At 30.7% G+C, this 16,781-nt stretch overlaps 4 protein-coding genes across 4 annotated transcripts; 2 read left to right on the forward strand and 2 right to left on the reverse strand.

Moving 5' to 3' along the window:
* Positions 1–3: 3 nt before the first annotated feature.
* On the reverse strand, positions 4–171 carry LOC111678306 (trypsin-like; the record flags this gene model as incomplete). The annotated part of the gene is made up of 1 exon (XM_023439615.2): positions 4–171. A coding segment is annotated over exon 1 (168 nt), but the record flags the coding sequence as incomplete, so codon positions are not given.
* A 2,012-nt stretch (positions 172–2,183) lies between these two features.
* On the forward strand, positions 2,184–3,021 carry LOC111678284 (trypsin-like). Its single transcript, XM_023439585.2, has one exon. The coding sequence runs from the start codon at positions 2,186–2,188 to the stop codon at positions 2,945–2,947; it is 762 nt and encodes a 253-aa protein (XP_023295353.2). The 5' UTR covers positions 2,184–2,185; the 3' UTR covers positions 2,948–3,021.
* A 6,809-nt stretch (positions 3,022–9,830) lies between these two features.
* On the forward strand, positions 9,831–10,654 carry LOC111678325 (trypsin-like). The gene has a single exon (XM_023439634.2). The coding sequence runs from the start codon at positions 9,831–9,833 to the stop codon at positions 10,614–10,616; it is 786 nt and encodes a 261-aa protein (XP_023295402.2). The 3' UTR covers positions 10,617–10,654.
* A 3,037-nt stretch (positions 10,655–13,691) lies between these two features.
* LOC111678326 (trypsin-like) lies at positions 13,692–14,528 on the reverse strand. Its single transcript, XM_023439635.2, has one exon. It carries the CDS (start codon positions 14,508–14,510, stop codon positions 13,746–13,748), a length of 765 nt encoding a protein of 254 aa, XP_023295403.2. The 5' UTR covers positions 14,511–14,528; the 3' UTR covers positions 13,692–13,745.
* Between the last annotated feature and the right edge of the window lie 2,253 nt (positions 14,529–16,781).

Here is a 16,781-nt window from a genome sequence, read left to right on the forward strand (position 1 = left end):
GATGGAACCACCACAGAAATGGAAACCACGGTTAGTTTGCAAAGACACTTGATAGGGATGAGCCTGAATGGTGGTATCAACACCATTTACAATACGGCCATCCAAATCACCGGGTAAAATGCCGGCAAAAGCACAGCTGACAACAGCCAATAATGTAACGAAACGGAACATGTTAAGAGAAAGACTATATGGTTTCAATTTCAAGTTGAAAGTTTTTATATGTTTTTGGGTCTGAAAACATAATTATTCATAATCTTAAAGTACTTGAAATTTTATTAAGATAAGATATAGTCATTACTTAGTTTCGTTTAAACATAAACTGATTTTGGTTTTTCCTTTTATTAAAAGGTAATAACTAAGAATATTATTATAAAAAATTCAAGATTTTATCAACGGACCTATCATTAGTTTCAACATTATCTTCTCCACTATATGTATGTAAGTTAAGAAAGTGAAAATATTTAACAAAATTTTAATAATTTGTTGTTTATTTTTTATAACATAAGAAAAACATTTGCGATTTTAAAACCTGTACCGTTTGAAGACCAATAATCAGACATGTTAAACTTTATGGTCTTTGCGATTATGTTTCACTGAGCATGTTTAAGTAAAAAAATCATGGGTGTAGACAGATTTGAAATCCGTAATTTCCGAAATTTAAAAATGTTCTAAACCATGATTGCTGTACTAATTGTCAAATGAAGCATTAAGTGTATAGATTTTGTAAAACTGTTTTAACTGAAAATCTCCTATAGTCGATGGAATATAACTCTCATGTATTGGGGAGTTGAAAATCCGAGTACAGAATATGTCGCAGTTAGATAATGGTGACAGTAGGGTATTCAAATACAGCACCTGTTATATCGATGTTACAAAGAAATGCGTTTTACTGAAATCAGGAAACTTGTTCCTGATCAAGAACACTTGCAGTTCATATTTCCGGAAAAATTCATTCTTTAGACGTTGGGTCCGTTTGTGAAACACTTCTCCCTTAATCCTCTCTCACACAACCTATTTTCCTTGTTTTACCATAATGCAATGAGTGAATTGATTTCATCCCCTGAGTTCTGGTTCTACCACAATTGAGTTTAAACTTATGGTACAGGGTGTATAAGATTCGTTATAAACTGTAAATCTCTTACAATCGATGGATTACAACTCTCATGTATTAGGGAGTTGAACATCCGAGTACAGAAAATATAATAGTTACATGATGGTGGCAGTAGAGTATCTGGGGCAATGTGTAATGATCGCACTGTTAAGTTGATGTTACAAAGGAATGTGTTTCCCCAACATTAGGGAACTTGTTTCCGATCAAGAACAATAGAGCTTCATTTTTCCGAATAAATGTATTCTTTAGCCGTGTATTCGATTTAAAAATATCCATAAACACTACTTCACTGTTAAATCGATGTTACAAATTAATGTGTTCCCACGACATTAGGGAACTTGTTTCCGATCAATAAAATTTGCTGTTCACTTGGCCGGATAAAATGGCCTCTTTCGGAAGTATTCGAGGTACGCAAACACTACTCCCTCTATCTTACCTCCCACAAACTATTTTCTTAGTTTCAAAACATAAATTTAAAGTCATTCCCTAACTGCTAAATTGATTTTTAACTTACGACATAAGGGTGGCCTCCGGTAGGTTAGTGGTAAGTGTTCTAGTCTGGTAAACCGGAGGTGGTGGGTTCGATTCCCACCTGAGCGCACAACAGACCCCATAGAGGCCTGAGGTATTTCTTCGTATTTGATGTATATATGTAAATCCTCCCTTTAAAGTAACTAACTAACTACGACATAAGGTGTCTAAGTCTAAGATTCGTTATAGCGGCATTTAATGTAAATACTTATTATTTTTTTTAAAATTTGTAATAGAATAATGTTTTTAAAATTTTGCTAAAATTTTCCAATTTCATAAGAATTAATATTAAGATTTGTTAATAGATCGTCTATTAGATAAAATCATCAAATTGTTTTGATATTTTTAATTATAATTTTTTAATATAAAGTTTAAAATGGAAACCCCCAAAACAGTTTGTGTTTAGGAAACGCTAAACCCTTATCACAATAACAAACTAAACACTTTAAGATTAAATGAAATGTATAATCGTAAAATGGTTGTTGATCTAAACATATAAAAACTTTCAACTTGAAATTGAAACCATATAGTCTTTCTCTTAACATGTTCCGTTTCGTTACATTATTGGCTGTTGTCAGCTGTGCTTTTGCCGGCATTCTTCCTGGGGATTTGGATGGCCGTATTGTAAATGGTGTTGATACCACCATTCAGGCTCATCCCTATCAAGTGTCTTTGCAAACTAACCGTGGTTTCCATTTCTGTGGTGGTTCCATCATTAGTGAAGATGTTGTTGTTACAGCTGCCCATTGTATGCAAAGATACAAGGCTAGTCAATTCAAAGTACGTCTCGGTTCCACTGAATACAATAAGGGTGGTGTTTTAGTTGCCGTTAAAGCTTTCAAATACCATGAACTTTACAATCCCGAAACCATGGTTTATGATGTTGCTGTCATTAAACTAGCCGCTCCAGTACGTGAATCTTCCAGTATCCGTTATGTTAAATTGTCTGAAAGGACACCAGCTACTGGTACTACTGCTGCTGTTACTGGCTGGGGTGCCTTGTGCGCCGGTTGCAATGGAACTCCCGAAATTTTGCAAGAAGTTGAAGTTGATGTTATTGATGCTGATCTCTGCGCTTCTCGTAAATACAGATACGGTAAGGAAATCAAGGAAACTATGTTGTGTGCTGCTGCTTTGAAAAAGGATGCTTGCCAAGGTGATTCTGGTGGCCCATTGGTAGCCCACAATGAATTGGTTGGTGTTGTTTCCTGGGGTAGAGGTTGTGCTGTTGCTGCTTATCCCGGTGTATACTGTGATGTTGCTACTGTCCGCAACTGGATTTTGGAAACTGGCAGAAGATTGTAAACTTTTTCAGGAGTTGAATTTTTTTATGTTTTTAATCTTATTTTCAATAAAGTTTCTTTAAATTAAAGTTTAAAGTATTGGTTTTACTTTAAATTAGATTTTTATATCCGATTTTGTCCTGGAATTTATATAGCTACAGATTGTTTATGTGATTTTAAGCCAAGTGAAATGCTTCAGGTGGTTGTAAGATCACTTTTGTAAGTGTGACCTCCGGTAGGATAGTGTTCTAGTATGGTAGACCGGAGGTGGTGGGATCGATTCCCACCAGTGACACTGGCCCGATAGAGGCCTAGGTGTATTTCTTCGGATTTGGTGTGTATACAACAGGACAAATGCTTAACATCTCTCATACTATAGTTATCTTATACCTATCATAACCTAAAGCTTAACACACAAATTAACAAAAACTAAAAAAACATTAACATAACAATAGCTTTTTCAAATCTTGTTGGCCTGTGTAATTGTTTTTTCAACAATACATGTGTTAAAAACGTGTATGTTTTCTTTATCTTTAAAAAAGATTGTAATAACAACAATTTATTAAGATTTTATTAAACATTTTTACTTCCTTAACTATTTTAGTTAATTTTTTTTATAATATTATGTTGGAGTGATAGATCGTCCGATAAAAATCTTGAAATTTTGGAAACGCCAGAAGTCAGTCTATATTTAACAAATGCTAACTACTAAATCTTATCTTAATAAAACTTTAAGTACTTTAAGATTATGTATAAAGAAACGTGTAATTGTATTCACACCCAAACATATGGACTCTTATCCTAGGAAATTAAACCATTTCTAATTTCAAAAAATTACAATTATTTAAGATAAAACGTAAAAAGTTTGACAGAACAAATTACATTTGGAACACCAGCCAGTAACAACAGCAGTAATGCCAGTAACATACAATAAGTAACAGTAACAACAACATCCTAGCTTACTGAATGGATCCCCCACAGAAATGGTAATCAAAGTAAATAAAGCTACGAGCGGAACAAGTTTTAAAAACGATGCACAGTGGTATAGGAAAAAAAAAAAGAGGGAAATAATTCGGTAACTTCTAAACTGTTAATCCGATTTTAATGAAATTTGGTATGCACAAAGAGGAGGTGTTGTCGAGTTTAGGTTTTGAATTTGGACCTTATAGACCAACCAGGGGCACGGCGGGGGGTCCTCAAATTAGGACACCTCGGCTATGTTAAATTTTTAAAACGATCCTATTTCTTCATTTGAGTTCCGATTTAAAAAAAATGTCGGCATAGCAGTAAATTATCTCTTATAGTTTAGGAGATATTCGCATTTGAAAATTAAAATTTTAAAATTTTTACCGTTCTTACTTTAGTTTTTTGATAATAGCGGGTCCAAATATTCCCGATTTTCGCCATTTCTTTTTATTCGCTTAACAACAAGTTTATATATCAAGCAGTGAAAGAATTATGTAAAAATCATGACTGAGTCCAAAGTTATAGGCATTTTAATTTAAAAAATTAAAAAAGGCGATTTTTTGCCATTTTTTTGGGAAAAAAGTATCTTTTTCTTTTTAAGTTATCTAAAAAGTTTCTAAGAAGATGTATATAGAATTTATACTTTTTGAAAAGCTGACTTTACATAAAATGCGATAAATGAAACAAAACCTAAAAATTTTTGATACCGAGGGGACCAGGTCCATCCAAAAAACCCTATTTTTTTATAGAAAATTCAATTTTGAGCAAAAATTCTCAAATCGCATAGTCGATATCAAATTATAGTGACCTGTTTTATATGACCCAATATGTTCTTAATCATTTTGTAACGGGTTTCGATAACCCCGCCCCTGGTATGGATATAATAGGCAAAAAACCAAAAAATCCCATTTTTGGGATTTTTTAAAACTTTTTTGGGAATTCCGGGATTTCTAATAAGAAAATTCGAAATTTTTATTTAATTTTGGATTTTGAGTAAAAAAATCTACCTAACTGTAAAATTTCATCAAAAAATATTCATAAATAAAATTTTTATTGCAATTTGAAAAATTTGTATCTTCGCAAAAACTGAATAAAAAACATTTTTTAATTTTTTTTTAAAAAGTATTCCGCGAATTTTTTAATTTTCAAAAATTATATACAGTTTTGAAAAATAGACAAAATTACCTTTCCATTGATATATAACATGCCTACCTAATGTTTTTTAAGTGACAAATTAATTAGGGAAAACTCAACATCTTTTAGAGAATTTACCTAGTACTATTATTTTCATCCATACATTTGTTAGGCATGTTTTACTACCTAAATTTTTATGAATTTTTACAACCACTTTTTACGATTAATCTTTTATTCTTTATCCCTAAAAAAAATTAACAAGTATTTATTTTATATAAAAATAGTCTTTATTTATTTTTTTTTATAAATTAATATAATTTTGTAAAATAATCGGTATCACAGTAGTCCATATCTAAAAGATAAAGTAAATCTTTAAATTCATGAATATTTTCAAATGCTAACGTTTTGTAGCAAATCCAACGTTTGCTTATAGTAGATAAAACAGGATCAGAAGATAGAATCAGATTATTAAAAATATCTTCATTTTGAGACTGCCTAGAACACTTCCTTGAGCTAAACTGATGAATATGCTTAAAGTCTCTATTCCTCGATTCTTGGGGTTCTTCTGTAAGCTCTCCTAAAGGCATAATATTATGTTCTATGATGACCTTTCCATGACATAATATCTTGTGAACTGTAGGTGTCATTTCTTTCCAGGGATATAATTCCAAAAGTAATTTAGAAACTTTTGTAGATAAAACAGGATCAGAAGATAGAATCAGATTATTAAAAATATCTTCATTTTGAGACTGCCTAGAACACTTCCTTGAGCTAAACTGATGAATATGCTTAAAGTCTCTATTCCTCGATTCTTGGGGTTCTTCTGTAAGCTCTCCTAAAGGCAGAATATTATGTTCTATGATGACCTTTCCATGACATAATATCTTGTGAACTGTAGGTGTCATTTCTTTCCAGGGATATAATTCCAAAAGTAATTTAGAAACTTTTGTAGAATACTCTCCAAATTTTGTTGCGTTCACTTTATGCTTGCTATTTATCGCCATTAGAATAATATTGACCTTTTGCAGTAAATCCATGCTAATTCCGGTTATTTCGGAAGTAGTTTCAAAATGTTTAAAAAAACGTCTAGCGGTATTACCATCGTTTGTGCTTCCATATCCTGTGAGTGGTTTATCAATATTTAATCCCATCCGCTTTTTAAATTCCTCTTGAATTCTTCGTTTCTCACTGGCTCTCATTTCCATTAACTCCTTATTGTTATTTGCACTTTTGTTTGCATTTTCCGGTATGCTTCTGTACTTTAAATCATATGCTAAATGTAGAAAATGTTCCAGAAATCGTATGCGAGCATGTAGGGGGGATATTCAATATATTTCAATAAGAAGTTCACTTTATCTTGAAAAGGAGCTGAAGAGTGTTCAAATAAAATGGAGCACAAATCATTTTTTTTTTAGTACGATCGCCATGGTTAGAAAATTACAAATAATTTCAAACAGATATAAACCTGTCTTATATATTAATTACAGGTACTTAAATTAAATTATTTTTTAAAGGGTTATGATATTCTACCTAATATGTCTAACGTATCCTTATGTAATGAATTTTTCCTCAATAGGTCACTTTAATAAGCTACCTATTAAAGTGACCTATAGGGGTAATAATCATTACAGTTTAAAAAATAATACCTGAAAATTTTTTAATATATGTAACAAATTTAAGAGTTAACGTTATGGATGAAAATAATAGTGCTAGGTAAATTTTCTAAAAGATGTTGAGTTTTCCCTAATTAATTTGTCACTTAAAAAACATTAGGTAGGCATGTTATATATCAATGGATAGGTAATTTTGTCTATTTTTCAAAACTGTATATAATTTTTGAAAATTAAAAAATTCGCGGAATACTTTAAAAAAAAATTAAAAAATGTTTTTTATTCAGTTTTTGCGAAGATACAAATTTTTCAAATTGCAATAAAAATTTTATTTATGAATATTTTTTGATGAAATTTTACAGTTAGGTAGATTTTTTTACTCAAAATCCAAAATTAAATAAAAATTTCGAATTTTCTTATTAGAAATCCCGGAATTCCCAAAAAAGTTTTAAAAAATCCCAAAAATAGGATTTTTTGGTTTTTTGCCTATTATATCCATACCAGGGGCGGGGTTATCGAAACCCGTTACAAAATGATTAATAACATATTGGGTCATATAAAACAGGTCACTATAATTTGATATCGACTATGCGATTTGAGAATTTTTGCTCAAAATTGAATTTTCTATAAAAAAATAGGGTTTTTTGGATGGACCTGGTCCCCTCGGTATCAAAAATTTTTAGGTTTTGTTTCATTTATCGCATTTTATGTAAAGTCAGCTTTTCAAAAAGTATAAATTCTATATACATCTTCTTAGAAACTTTTTAGATAACTTAAAAAGAAAAAGATACTTTTTTCCCAAAAAAATGGCAAAAAATCGTCTTTTTTTAATTTTTTAAATTAAAATGCCTATAACTTTGGACTCAGTCATGATTTTTACATAATTCTTTCACTGCTTGATATATAAACTTGTTGTTAAGCGAATAAAAAAAGAAATGGCGAAAATCGGGAATATTTGGACCCGCTATTATCAAAAAACTAAAGTAAGAACGATAAAAATTTTAATTTTCAAATGCGAATATCTCCTAAACTATAAGAGATAATTTACTGGTATGACGACATTTTTTATAGTGCTCGATGAGGAGATTCTATATACGAAATTTTTTTTAAATCGGAACTCAAATGAAGAAATAGGATCGTTTTAAAAATTTAACATAGCCGAGGTGTCCTAATTTGAGGACCCCCCGCCGGGCCCCTGGTTGGCCTATAAGGTCCAAATTCAAAACCTAAACTCGACAACACCTCCTCATTGTGCATACCAAATTTCATTAAAATCGGATTAACCGTTTAGAAGTTACCGAATTATTTCCCTCTTTTTTTTTTCCTATACCACTGTGCGATGGTAAGGACTAATCCCTTGTTTAAAGTATTTATAAGATGAGAATATTTATTTAAAATAATTTTTGGTTTTCCCTATTTAAAAAAACAATTAGTGAAAGTGATTTAGAGATTTTGGCGATAATGCTGCAATAAAAAGTTTAATGATAATATAACAGTTATATTTAATAGTAAATATAATTTGTGAAATTAAAAAATCTAAGAAATTCCCTATGACGTTTAATGCTATAGAAATGTTTTTGAAGAAATTGTTATCGTGGGGAAATCAAAACACAATTTTAAATCGTTTTCTTTCAAATTATTGATTAGATGCAACTTTCAATGTATGTGTACAAAATAATCTTGAAAGTGATATTGTAATCAAAATAACACTGACCTCTACAATGTCAACTGTTTTAAGCTATTATTTTAGGTAGTTAGTTAGTTAGTTAGATAGATAGATAGATAGATAGATAGATAGATAGATAGATAGATAGATAGATAGATAGATAGATAGATAGATAGATAGATAGATAGATAGATAGATAGATAGATAGATAGATAGATAGATAGATAGATAGATAGATAGATAGATAGATAGATAGATAGATAGATAGATAGATAGATAGATAGATAGATAGATAGATAGATAGATAGATAGATAGATAGATAGATAGATAGATAGATAGATAGATAGATAGATAGATAGATAGATAGATAGATAGATAGATAGATAGATAGATAGATAGATAGATAGATAGATAGATAGATAGATAGATAGATAGATAGATAGATAGATAGATAGATAGATAGATAGATAGATAGATAGATAGATAGATAGATAGATAGATAGATAGATAGATAGATAGATAGATAGATAGATAGATAGATAGATAGATAGATAGATAGATAGATAGATAGATAGATAGATAGATAGATAGATAGATAGATAGATAGATAGATAGATAGATAGTTAGTTAGTTAGTTAGTTAGTTAGTTAGTTAGTTAGTTAGTTAGTTAGTTAGTTAGTTAGTTAGTTAGTTAGTTAGTTAGTTAGTTAGTTAGTTAGTTAGTTAGTTAGTTAGTTAGTTAGTTAGTTAGTTAGTTAGTTAGTTAGTTAGTTAGTTAGTTAGTTAGTTAGTTAGTTAGTTAGTTAGTTAGTTAGTTAGTTAGTTAGTTAATTAGTTAGTTAGTTAGTTAGTTAGTTAGTTAGTTAGTTAGTTAGTTAGTTAGTTAGTTAGTTAATTAGTTAGTTAGTTAGTTAGTTAGTTAGTTAGTTAGTTAGTTAGTTAGTTAGTTAATAGATAGCTAGTTAGTTAGTTTAACTTGGTACCAACCTATTTAATATAAGTTCTTTTCAAACTAGATAAGGTTCAGAAAACCCCTTCAATTTATAGCTAATAAAGATTTAATCAAACACACCATACGAAATACTTCTCTACAATATGACTTATCTGTTCCCACGTTAGCTACTACACGTGCCGATTACTGAAAACTGTTAACAACAAATAAATATCAGTTTTAAATAAAATATTATCGATATCATGAAATCATACAAAATTGATTTCTAAAGACTATTTTTCATGGAAATTCCGCTAGATTTTCCAAATTTTTTGAAAAGATAATAAATGTTTCACTATTTCTAAAATCTGCCAAATATACATTTAACACAAACCTGTTCATAATTATATTTCATTTACCACTGGCTAAGACAATTTCATTTAGATATTGGTCAAAAAAGTTTACTTATCAGTTCCCAATTATACTAATCCGTATCATAAGAAAAACCCCTAAAAAGCTATAGATTAGATTATTACCACCAACATCTGGTATAAAAACTATTAGTATGCATATGATCACAACAGTCTTTCCTAAAACATGTTGCGTTTCGTAGCTTTCTTTGCTTTGGTCAGTTGTGTCTTTGCCGGTACTTTTCCCGATTATTTGGAGGGACGTATTGTAAATGGTGTTAATAGTACCATTGAAGCCCATCCCTATCAGGTTTCATTGCAAACCAACAATGGTTTCCATTTCTGTGGTGGTTCCATCATCAGCGAAGATATTATTGTAACCGCCGCTCATTGTATGCAAAAATATAAGGCTCATGAATTTAAAGTACGTTTGGGTTCCACCGAATACAATAAGGGTGGTGTATTGGTCGATGTTAAAGCTTTCAAATTCCATAAAGGTTATAATCCCAAAACCATGGTAAATGATGTTGCCGTCATTAAGTTAGCCAGACCTGTGCGTGAAACCGCCTCAATTCGTTATGTGAAATTAGCTGAAAAGACTCCTGCCACCGGTACTACCGCTGTTGTTACAGGCTGGGGCGCTAAATGCTTCTTATTCTGCCAAACCGCTCCTATTATTTTGCAAGAAGTCGAAGTTGATATTATTGATAATGCTGTGTGTGGCTCAAGTAAATATAAATATGGTGCTGATATCAAGGAAACCATGTTGTGCGCTTATGCTGTTAAGAAAGATGCTTGCCAAGGTGATTCGGGTGGCCCATTGGTAGCCAACAATGAATTGGTCGGTGTTGTTTCTTGGGGTAAAGGTTGTGCTATTTCTGGTTATCCCGGTGTCTATTGTGATGTAGCTACTGTTCGCAGCTGGATCGAAAAGACTGTTAAGGAATTTGTTAAAGAATATTCTTTCTTGTAAAGTTCTTTACTAGTATTTTATTCAAACTAAAAGTTTGATAGTGAATAATTGTAATTTATAAAAATGTAACTTTTATAAAGTTGTGATATTTTTAATAAAAATTATTTAAAAATTAAAAGGAAAAACTATTTGAGTTTGAAAAATGTTTTATAATAATAATTATAATTGTTATATAATCGATTAATAAGACAGTTACTATTAGAGATTTCCCAACAAAATTTCTCATAGTCGGAGCTGGTCAAAGAGTTCCAGAGAGTTCTCATAATTTTTATATAAAAAACAAGTAAGAAAGTATAGTCGGGCATGGCCGACCATACAATACCCTACACCATGAGTATATTTTTAAAATTTTTACTTTTTATAAAGAAACTTTTATGTTGAATATTATTCCAAAATATTTAAGCAATTTATTGGTTAAAAAAAAACTAAAATTTCAAAATGTGGCTTTATATAGGTCAAATATGGGCCGATCCTCGGTAAATTTGGGAAAAGGATATATTTTTAAATAACAGTTATTTTTGTTGAGTTTGATTGCGATACAAATGGTTACAAGTCAATTTTAGACGTTTAAGACATTTTTGAAGGGGGGTTTGTATGGGGGCTAGGGTCATATAAGGGCCGATCCTTACGAAAATCTGCAGTGTCATTTATACTTATATAAAACTTATATAAATTTTTAGAGAGATAATAGAATATTTGACGTAATTATGACATAAAAAGTTCAAATCGGGACGTATGGTTGTATGGGGGCTAATGAAATAATGGACCGATTTCAACCATCTTCAATAGGCTTCGTCCCTGTGCCAAAAAAAAACATGCTTGGCCCAAATTTCATCAAATTATCTTGAAAATTGCGGACTGTACCTTGCGCACAAGGTTTACATGGACAGCCAGCCAGCCTGCCGGACAGACTGACGGACATGTCTTAATCGACTCAAAAAATGATTCTGAATCGACCGGTATACTTTAAGGTGGGTATTAGACCAATATTTTTGTATGTTACAAACATCAGCACAAACGTATAATACCCTCCCCACTATAGTGGTGTAGGGTATAATGATAAGCATGTATTTAAATCTTTGGTTAACGGATCTAAGTGGATCGAGGCTTATAATTTCAATTACTACCTTTGTAATTGACAAAAATTTCTTTGATAAAAGTAATAAAAAACAAATAAAATATAAATTTTATTTAACTCACCTCAATTTAAATAAATTTGTTCATTTGTATATTACAATATTATCCTTTTAAGGTATTTAATTATAAACGACCGAACCGTTTCCCCGTTTTATTTACATTATTTATAATTACTTATAATATGGGCAACTCTACTACGCACTAATATTTACCCTTAAAACAATAACTACACTTGTTGCTATTGTTTTTGTAAAAAAATACCAGATTTATTTCAATTACTCTGCTTTTACTACTACTTATTTACACACTCTTTTACTCTTTATTTACTATTAAAATTTGACACTTTATTTCTTATTCTCATTTTATATTCATACATTTTAATGCATTTCACCTCAGCCCACCAACAACAAAAACAACATAATTTCGTACAAACAAAAATTAGCATGAACAAACATAATAACTACGCATTTTTTTCTTTGCTCTGCTTTTACCATAGAGATTTTTTTACTTCTTTATTTTTTTTTTGCTCTTTTTTATGTAACAAAAACATAAACAACAACACTTTCAATGCATCATCACCCCATCATTACTAACATACTCACACACAAACTCTTGTATAAAAGACTTTAGAAAAGAAAAAAAAACACTAACAATTCACACCACTTTAATGCATATAACAACAACAACAAAGGAATAACTTGCATTTACACACTTCTATTAAGATTTTTTTGTGGACACTTATTTATTTCATTGAAAACTTTAATTTAACACTTAATTTTGATAATTTTTTATAGCATTTTTATTAAATAACATTATTTTGATTAATATTTGAAAGATTTTATTAATTTCACTTCACTTTTATAGATTTTATATACACTTTTTAACGGACGACACTTGTTTGCGACTGATTTTAATAATGACGGCGTGTGAACTAAATTATTTGACCACTAGTGAGTGTAGAGTTGCCAGCACAGAAAGGATTGTGAGAGATGAGAGGATTTTGTTAAGGGAAATTTTAGTTTTTATAACTTTTTGGGATAATGAGTAGAAATTGGTTTTCTTAAAAGAAAGTAAATTAATGATGGAATGTTAATTATGTTAATTGTTGCAAAATGGAACAGTGGGTCAAAATAGACAACTGAACTGAACTAAAACTGAACTAGAACTGAAATAGAACTGAAATAGAACAGAACTAGAACTGAACTAGAACTGAAATAGAACTGAACTAGAACTGAACTAGAACTGAACTAGAACTGAACTAGAACTGAACTAGAACTGAACTAGAACTGAACTAGAACTGAACTAGAACTGAACTAGAACTGAACTAGAACTGAACTAGAACTGAACTAGAACTGAACTAGAACTGAACTAGAACTGAACTAGAACTGAACTAGAACTCAACTAGAACTGAACTAGAACTAAACTACAACTGAACTAGAACAGAACTAGATCTGAACTAGAACTGATCTAGAACAGAAATACAACTGAAATAGAACTGAACTACAACTGAACTAGAGCTGAACTAGAACTGAACTAGAACTGAATTAGAACTGAACTAGAACTGAACTAGAACTGAACTAGAACTGAACTAGAACTGAACTAGAACTGAACTAGAACTGAACTAGAACTGAACTAGAACTGAACTAGAACTGAACTAGAACTGAACTAGAACTGAACTAGAACTGAACTAGAACTGAACTAGAACTGAACTAGAACTGAACTAGTACTGAACTAGAACTGAACTAGTACTGAACTATAATTGAACTAGAACTGAACTAGAATTGAACTAGAACTGAACTAAAACTGAACTAGAAATGACTTAAAATACAAAAACATTTTCAAATAAAACTAAAACTGAACTAGATTTAAACAAAAACTAAATTTAAACCAAACCTAAGAAAAACGTTTCACATTGAACAAAATGAAAAAAAAATATTCTTTTAAATAACACTTAAATAAAATTTATTCAAATAACTTTGTACTTTGTAAAATTTACAAACTCTTGGCAGTCTTTTCAATCCAGCTACGGACAGTAGCAACATCGCAGTATACACCGGGATAACCAGCAACAGCGCAACCCTTACCCCAAGAAACAACACCGACCAATTGGTTCTTGGCAACCAAAGGACCACCGGAATCACCCTGGCAAGCATCCTTTTTAACAGCATAAGCGCACAACATAGTTTCCTTGATTTGATCACCATATTTGTATTCGCTGGAGGCACAAGCTTTCTCATCAACAATATCAACTTCAACCTCTTGCAAAACTTTAGGTGCAGTTTGACAGAACAAGAAGCATTTAGAACCCCAACCAGTAACGACAGCAGTAGTGCCAGTAGCAGGAGTCTTTTCAGCCAATTTAATATAACGTACCTTAGAAGATTCACGAACTGGAGTGGCTAGTTTGATAACGGCAACATCATTTACCATAGTTTCGGGATTGTAACCCTCATGGTATTTGAAAGACTTAACAGCAACCAATTCACCACCATTGTCGTATTCAGTGGAACCCAAACGTACTTTGAATTGGTAGGCCTTGTAGGATTGCATACAATGAGCAGCAGTTACAACAATATCTTCACTAATGATGGAACCACCGCAGAAATGGAAACCATTGTTGGTTTGCAAAGAAACCTGATAGGGATGGGCCTGAATAGTGGTATCAACACCATTTACAATGCGACCATCTAAATCGTTGGGAATGGCGCCTGCAAAAGCACAGCTGACAAAAGCGAATAAAGCTACGAACCGGAACATGTTGTAGAAAAGACTGTATTGATTGTAAAGACTAGCGAGGTTTATATAGGATTTCAACAATAAATCACAGTAAAATGATTTATGATTATATTGTTATCAAAGTTGGTCTAATACTATATAGCCATGTACATAGTAGGTTCTTAAAGATAAGCTAACTGTTTATTTTCGGCTAAAACTATTAAAGTTGTCTATCTTTTACGCAGTATTGGAATTATTTTTAAAGAAAGATCTAAATCATTTAGCAAGAAGTGTGTAGTTTTAAGATTATAAAAAGCGTTGAGACAATTTGATTAAGTTCGATTAAAATGTATTAATGACAATTCATGTTTCCTAAATATAATTTTTAATCAATACGTTTGTAAATTGATTATTAAGTACTACAATTTAAAATATATATAATTTTTTCCAAGATTATTATATTTGATTATTTCAGACACTATTAACGACTTCATTTCCTATAACCATCACAGACAGTATGCACATATGTATGCTCGCTGACCCCTAAAGTATTTCCTGATGACTAGTAAGTTTGGTCTACAGTATGCGATATGGCTATATCGCATGACTGTATTATTAAAGTTTAGAAATTAATTTCGAATTATTATTGGAAATCTGGTGCATATCTTAAGGCGGAAAATTATAAAGAAAGTTATATCCTGCAATTCTGAATCTTAAATACCCTTCACCATTAATAAAGTACTTTTCCTACTATGCATATATATTGATTATTTTCGACCAAATATCAGTGCGAATTGAATCATTTAATACAATACTGCAGCTAACTAACTCAAATAGCAATATACTATACCTTTTTCATTTAATTAAAAGTCGACTTTTTCTGACGTTTTTCGAATTTTCTACTATTTTTGACATTTCGACATTTTTCGACTATTTTCGACTTTTTGACTATTTGGCGATCTGGATTAAAGGATAAAGAGGTATTTTTTGAGGTTTTAATGATTTTTTCATATTTAGGAAAGAAATTTTGGACGGAAAGTACTGAGTTCAACACCAGTCTGTGTCGACTTTTTATTTTTTTAATACATTTTGTATAAATAACTTTACTAGCAAAACAACTTTTTTCCAACCAAACAATATTGTCTCTTGGAACATCTCAAACAAAAATAAGTACTTTTTTAGTAGAATTGTAAGCACTTTACTCGATGATTTCTGATGATTTTCTAGTAAATTTTTAAACAAATATTTTGATGAGCGCTACCGAAACTTTTCAACTTTTTTCGAAATTTGGACTTTTTCCGACTTTTCGACTATTTTCGACTTTTTTAGACGTTCTTGGATTTTTCGACTATTTTTGACTTTTTTTTTGGATTTTTTGACTATTTTTGACTTTTTCTGACTTTTCCACTTTTCCGTCTTTTATTTACATAGACGATAGTAGATTTATCGACTTTTTTCGATCAAAATGGTCGACTTCGACTTTTTTCGATAAAAGTCGAGTGTTCAATTATTCGAAAGTCGATTTATAGAACGCTACTTTCCGCTTATTTTTGAAATAAACTTTTCGACTATTTTTGAATTTTTCCGACTTTTTTGGATTTTTCGACTATTTTTGTCTTTCTCTGACTTTTCGACTTTATCCGACTTTTCGTTCTAACACCCTATATTCGATTTTCCAAAGTAAAACCCTTCTTAATAGATCGAATAGAATAGATCGAAAATTTGAATACATAATTGACAAAGATTTCTTTTAAAAAAGTTAAAAAGAAAAATAAAATACAAATTAAATATTTTACTCACCTTAATTTTTCAATTTTTTTATTATAATATTATAATTTTCTTTCATTTTAAACGCACGAACCGTTTCCCGTTTTATTTACATTATTTATAATAAGGGCAACACTACTACGCACTAATATTTACCCTTAAAACAATAACAACACTTGTTGCTATTCTTTTTGTAAACAGAACATTCTTGCCTTTTGACATTTTTTTTCATGCTCTTTTTTTAATGCATTTCTCACCTCACCCCACCAACTACAAAAACACAATATTATACAAACAAAACTTTGCATGAACAAACACAATTACTACGATTTTTTTCATTGATCTTCTTTTACTATTGAGATTTTTTTACTTCTTTATTTCTTTTACTCTTTTTTTATGTGCCAAAAATAAAAAACAACACTTTTAATGCATCATCACCACATCACCAACATACCCACACAAACACCTTTGTAAAAGGCTTTAGCTTAGAAAAAACACTAACAATTTAACACCGCTTTAATGCAAATAACAACAACAAAGGATTAA

The sequence above is a fragment of the Lucilia cuprina genome, chromosome 6 (genome assembly GCF_022045245.1).
Source record: "Lucilia cuprina isolate Lc7/37 chromosome 6, ASM2204524v1, whole genome shotgun sequence".
In the NCBI taxonomy this organism is placed as follows: Eukaryota; Metazoa; Arthropoda; class Insecta; order Diptera; family Calliphoridae; genus Lucilia; species Lucilia cuprina.

Excerpts from the sequence above, each read along its gene's own strand:
- LOC111678326 (XM_023439635.2), bottom strand. The coding sequence starts at position 14,510 with ATGTTCCGGTTCGTAGCTTTATTCGCTTTTGTCAGCTGTGCTTTTGCA.
- LOC111678284 (XM_023439585.2), top strand. The coding sequence starts at position 2,186 with ATGTTCCGTTTCGTTACATTATTGGCTGTTGTCAGCTGTGCTTTTGCC.
- LOC111678325 (XM_023439634.2), top strand. The coding sequence starts at position 9,831 with ATGTTGCGTTTCGTAGCTTTCTTTGCTTTGGTCAGTTGTGTCTTTGCC.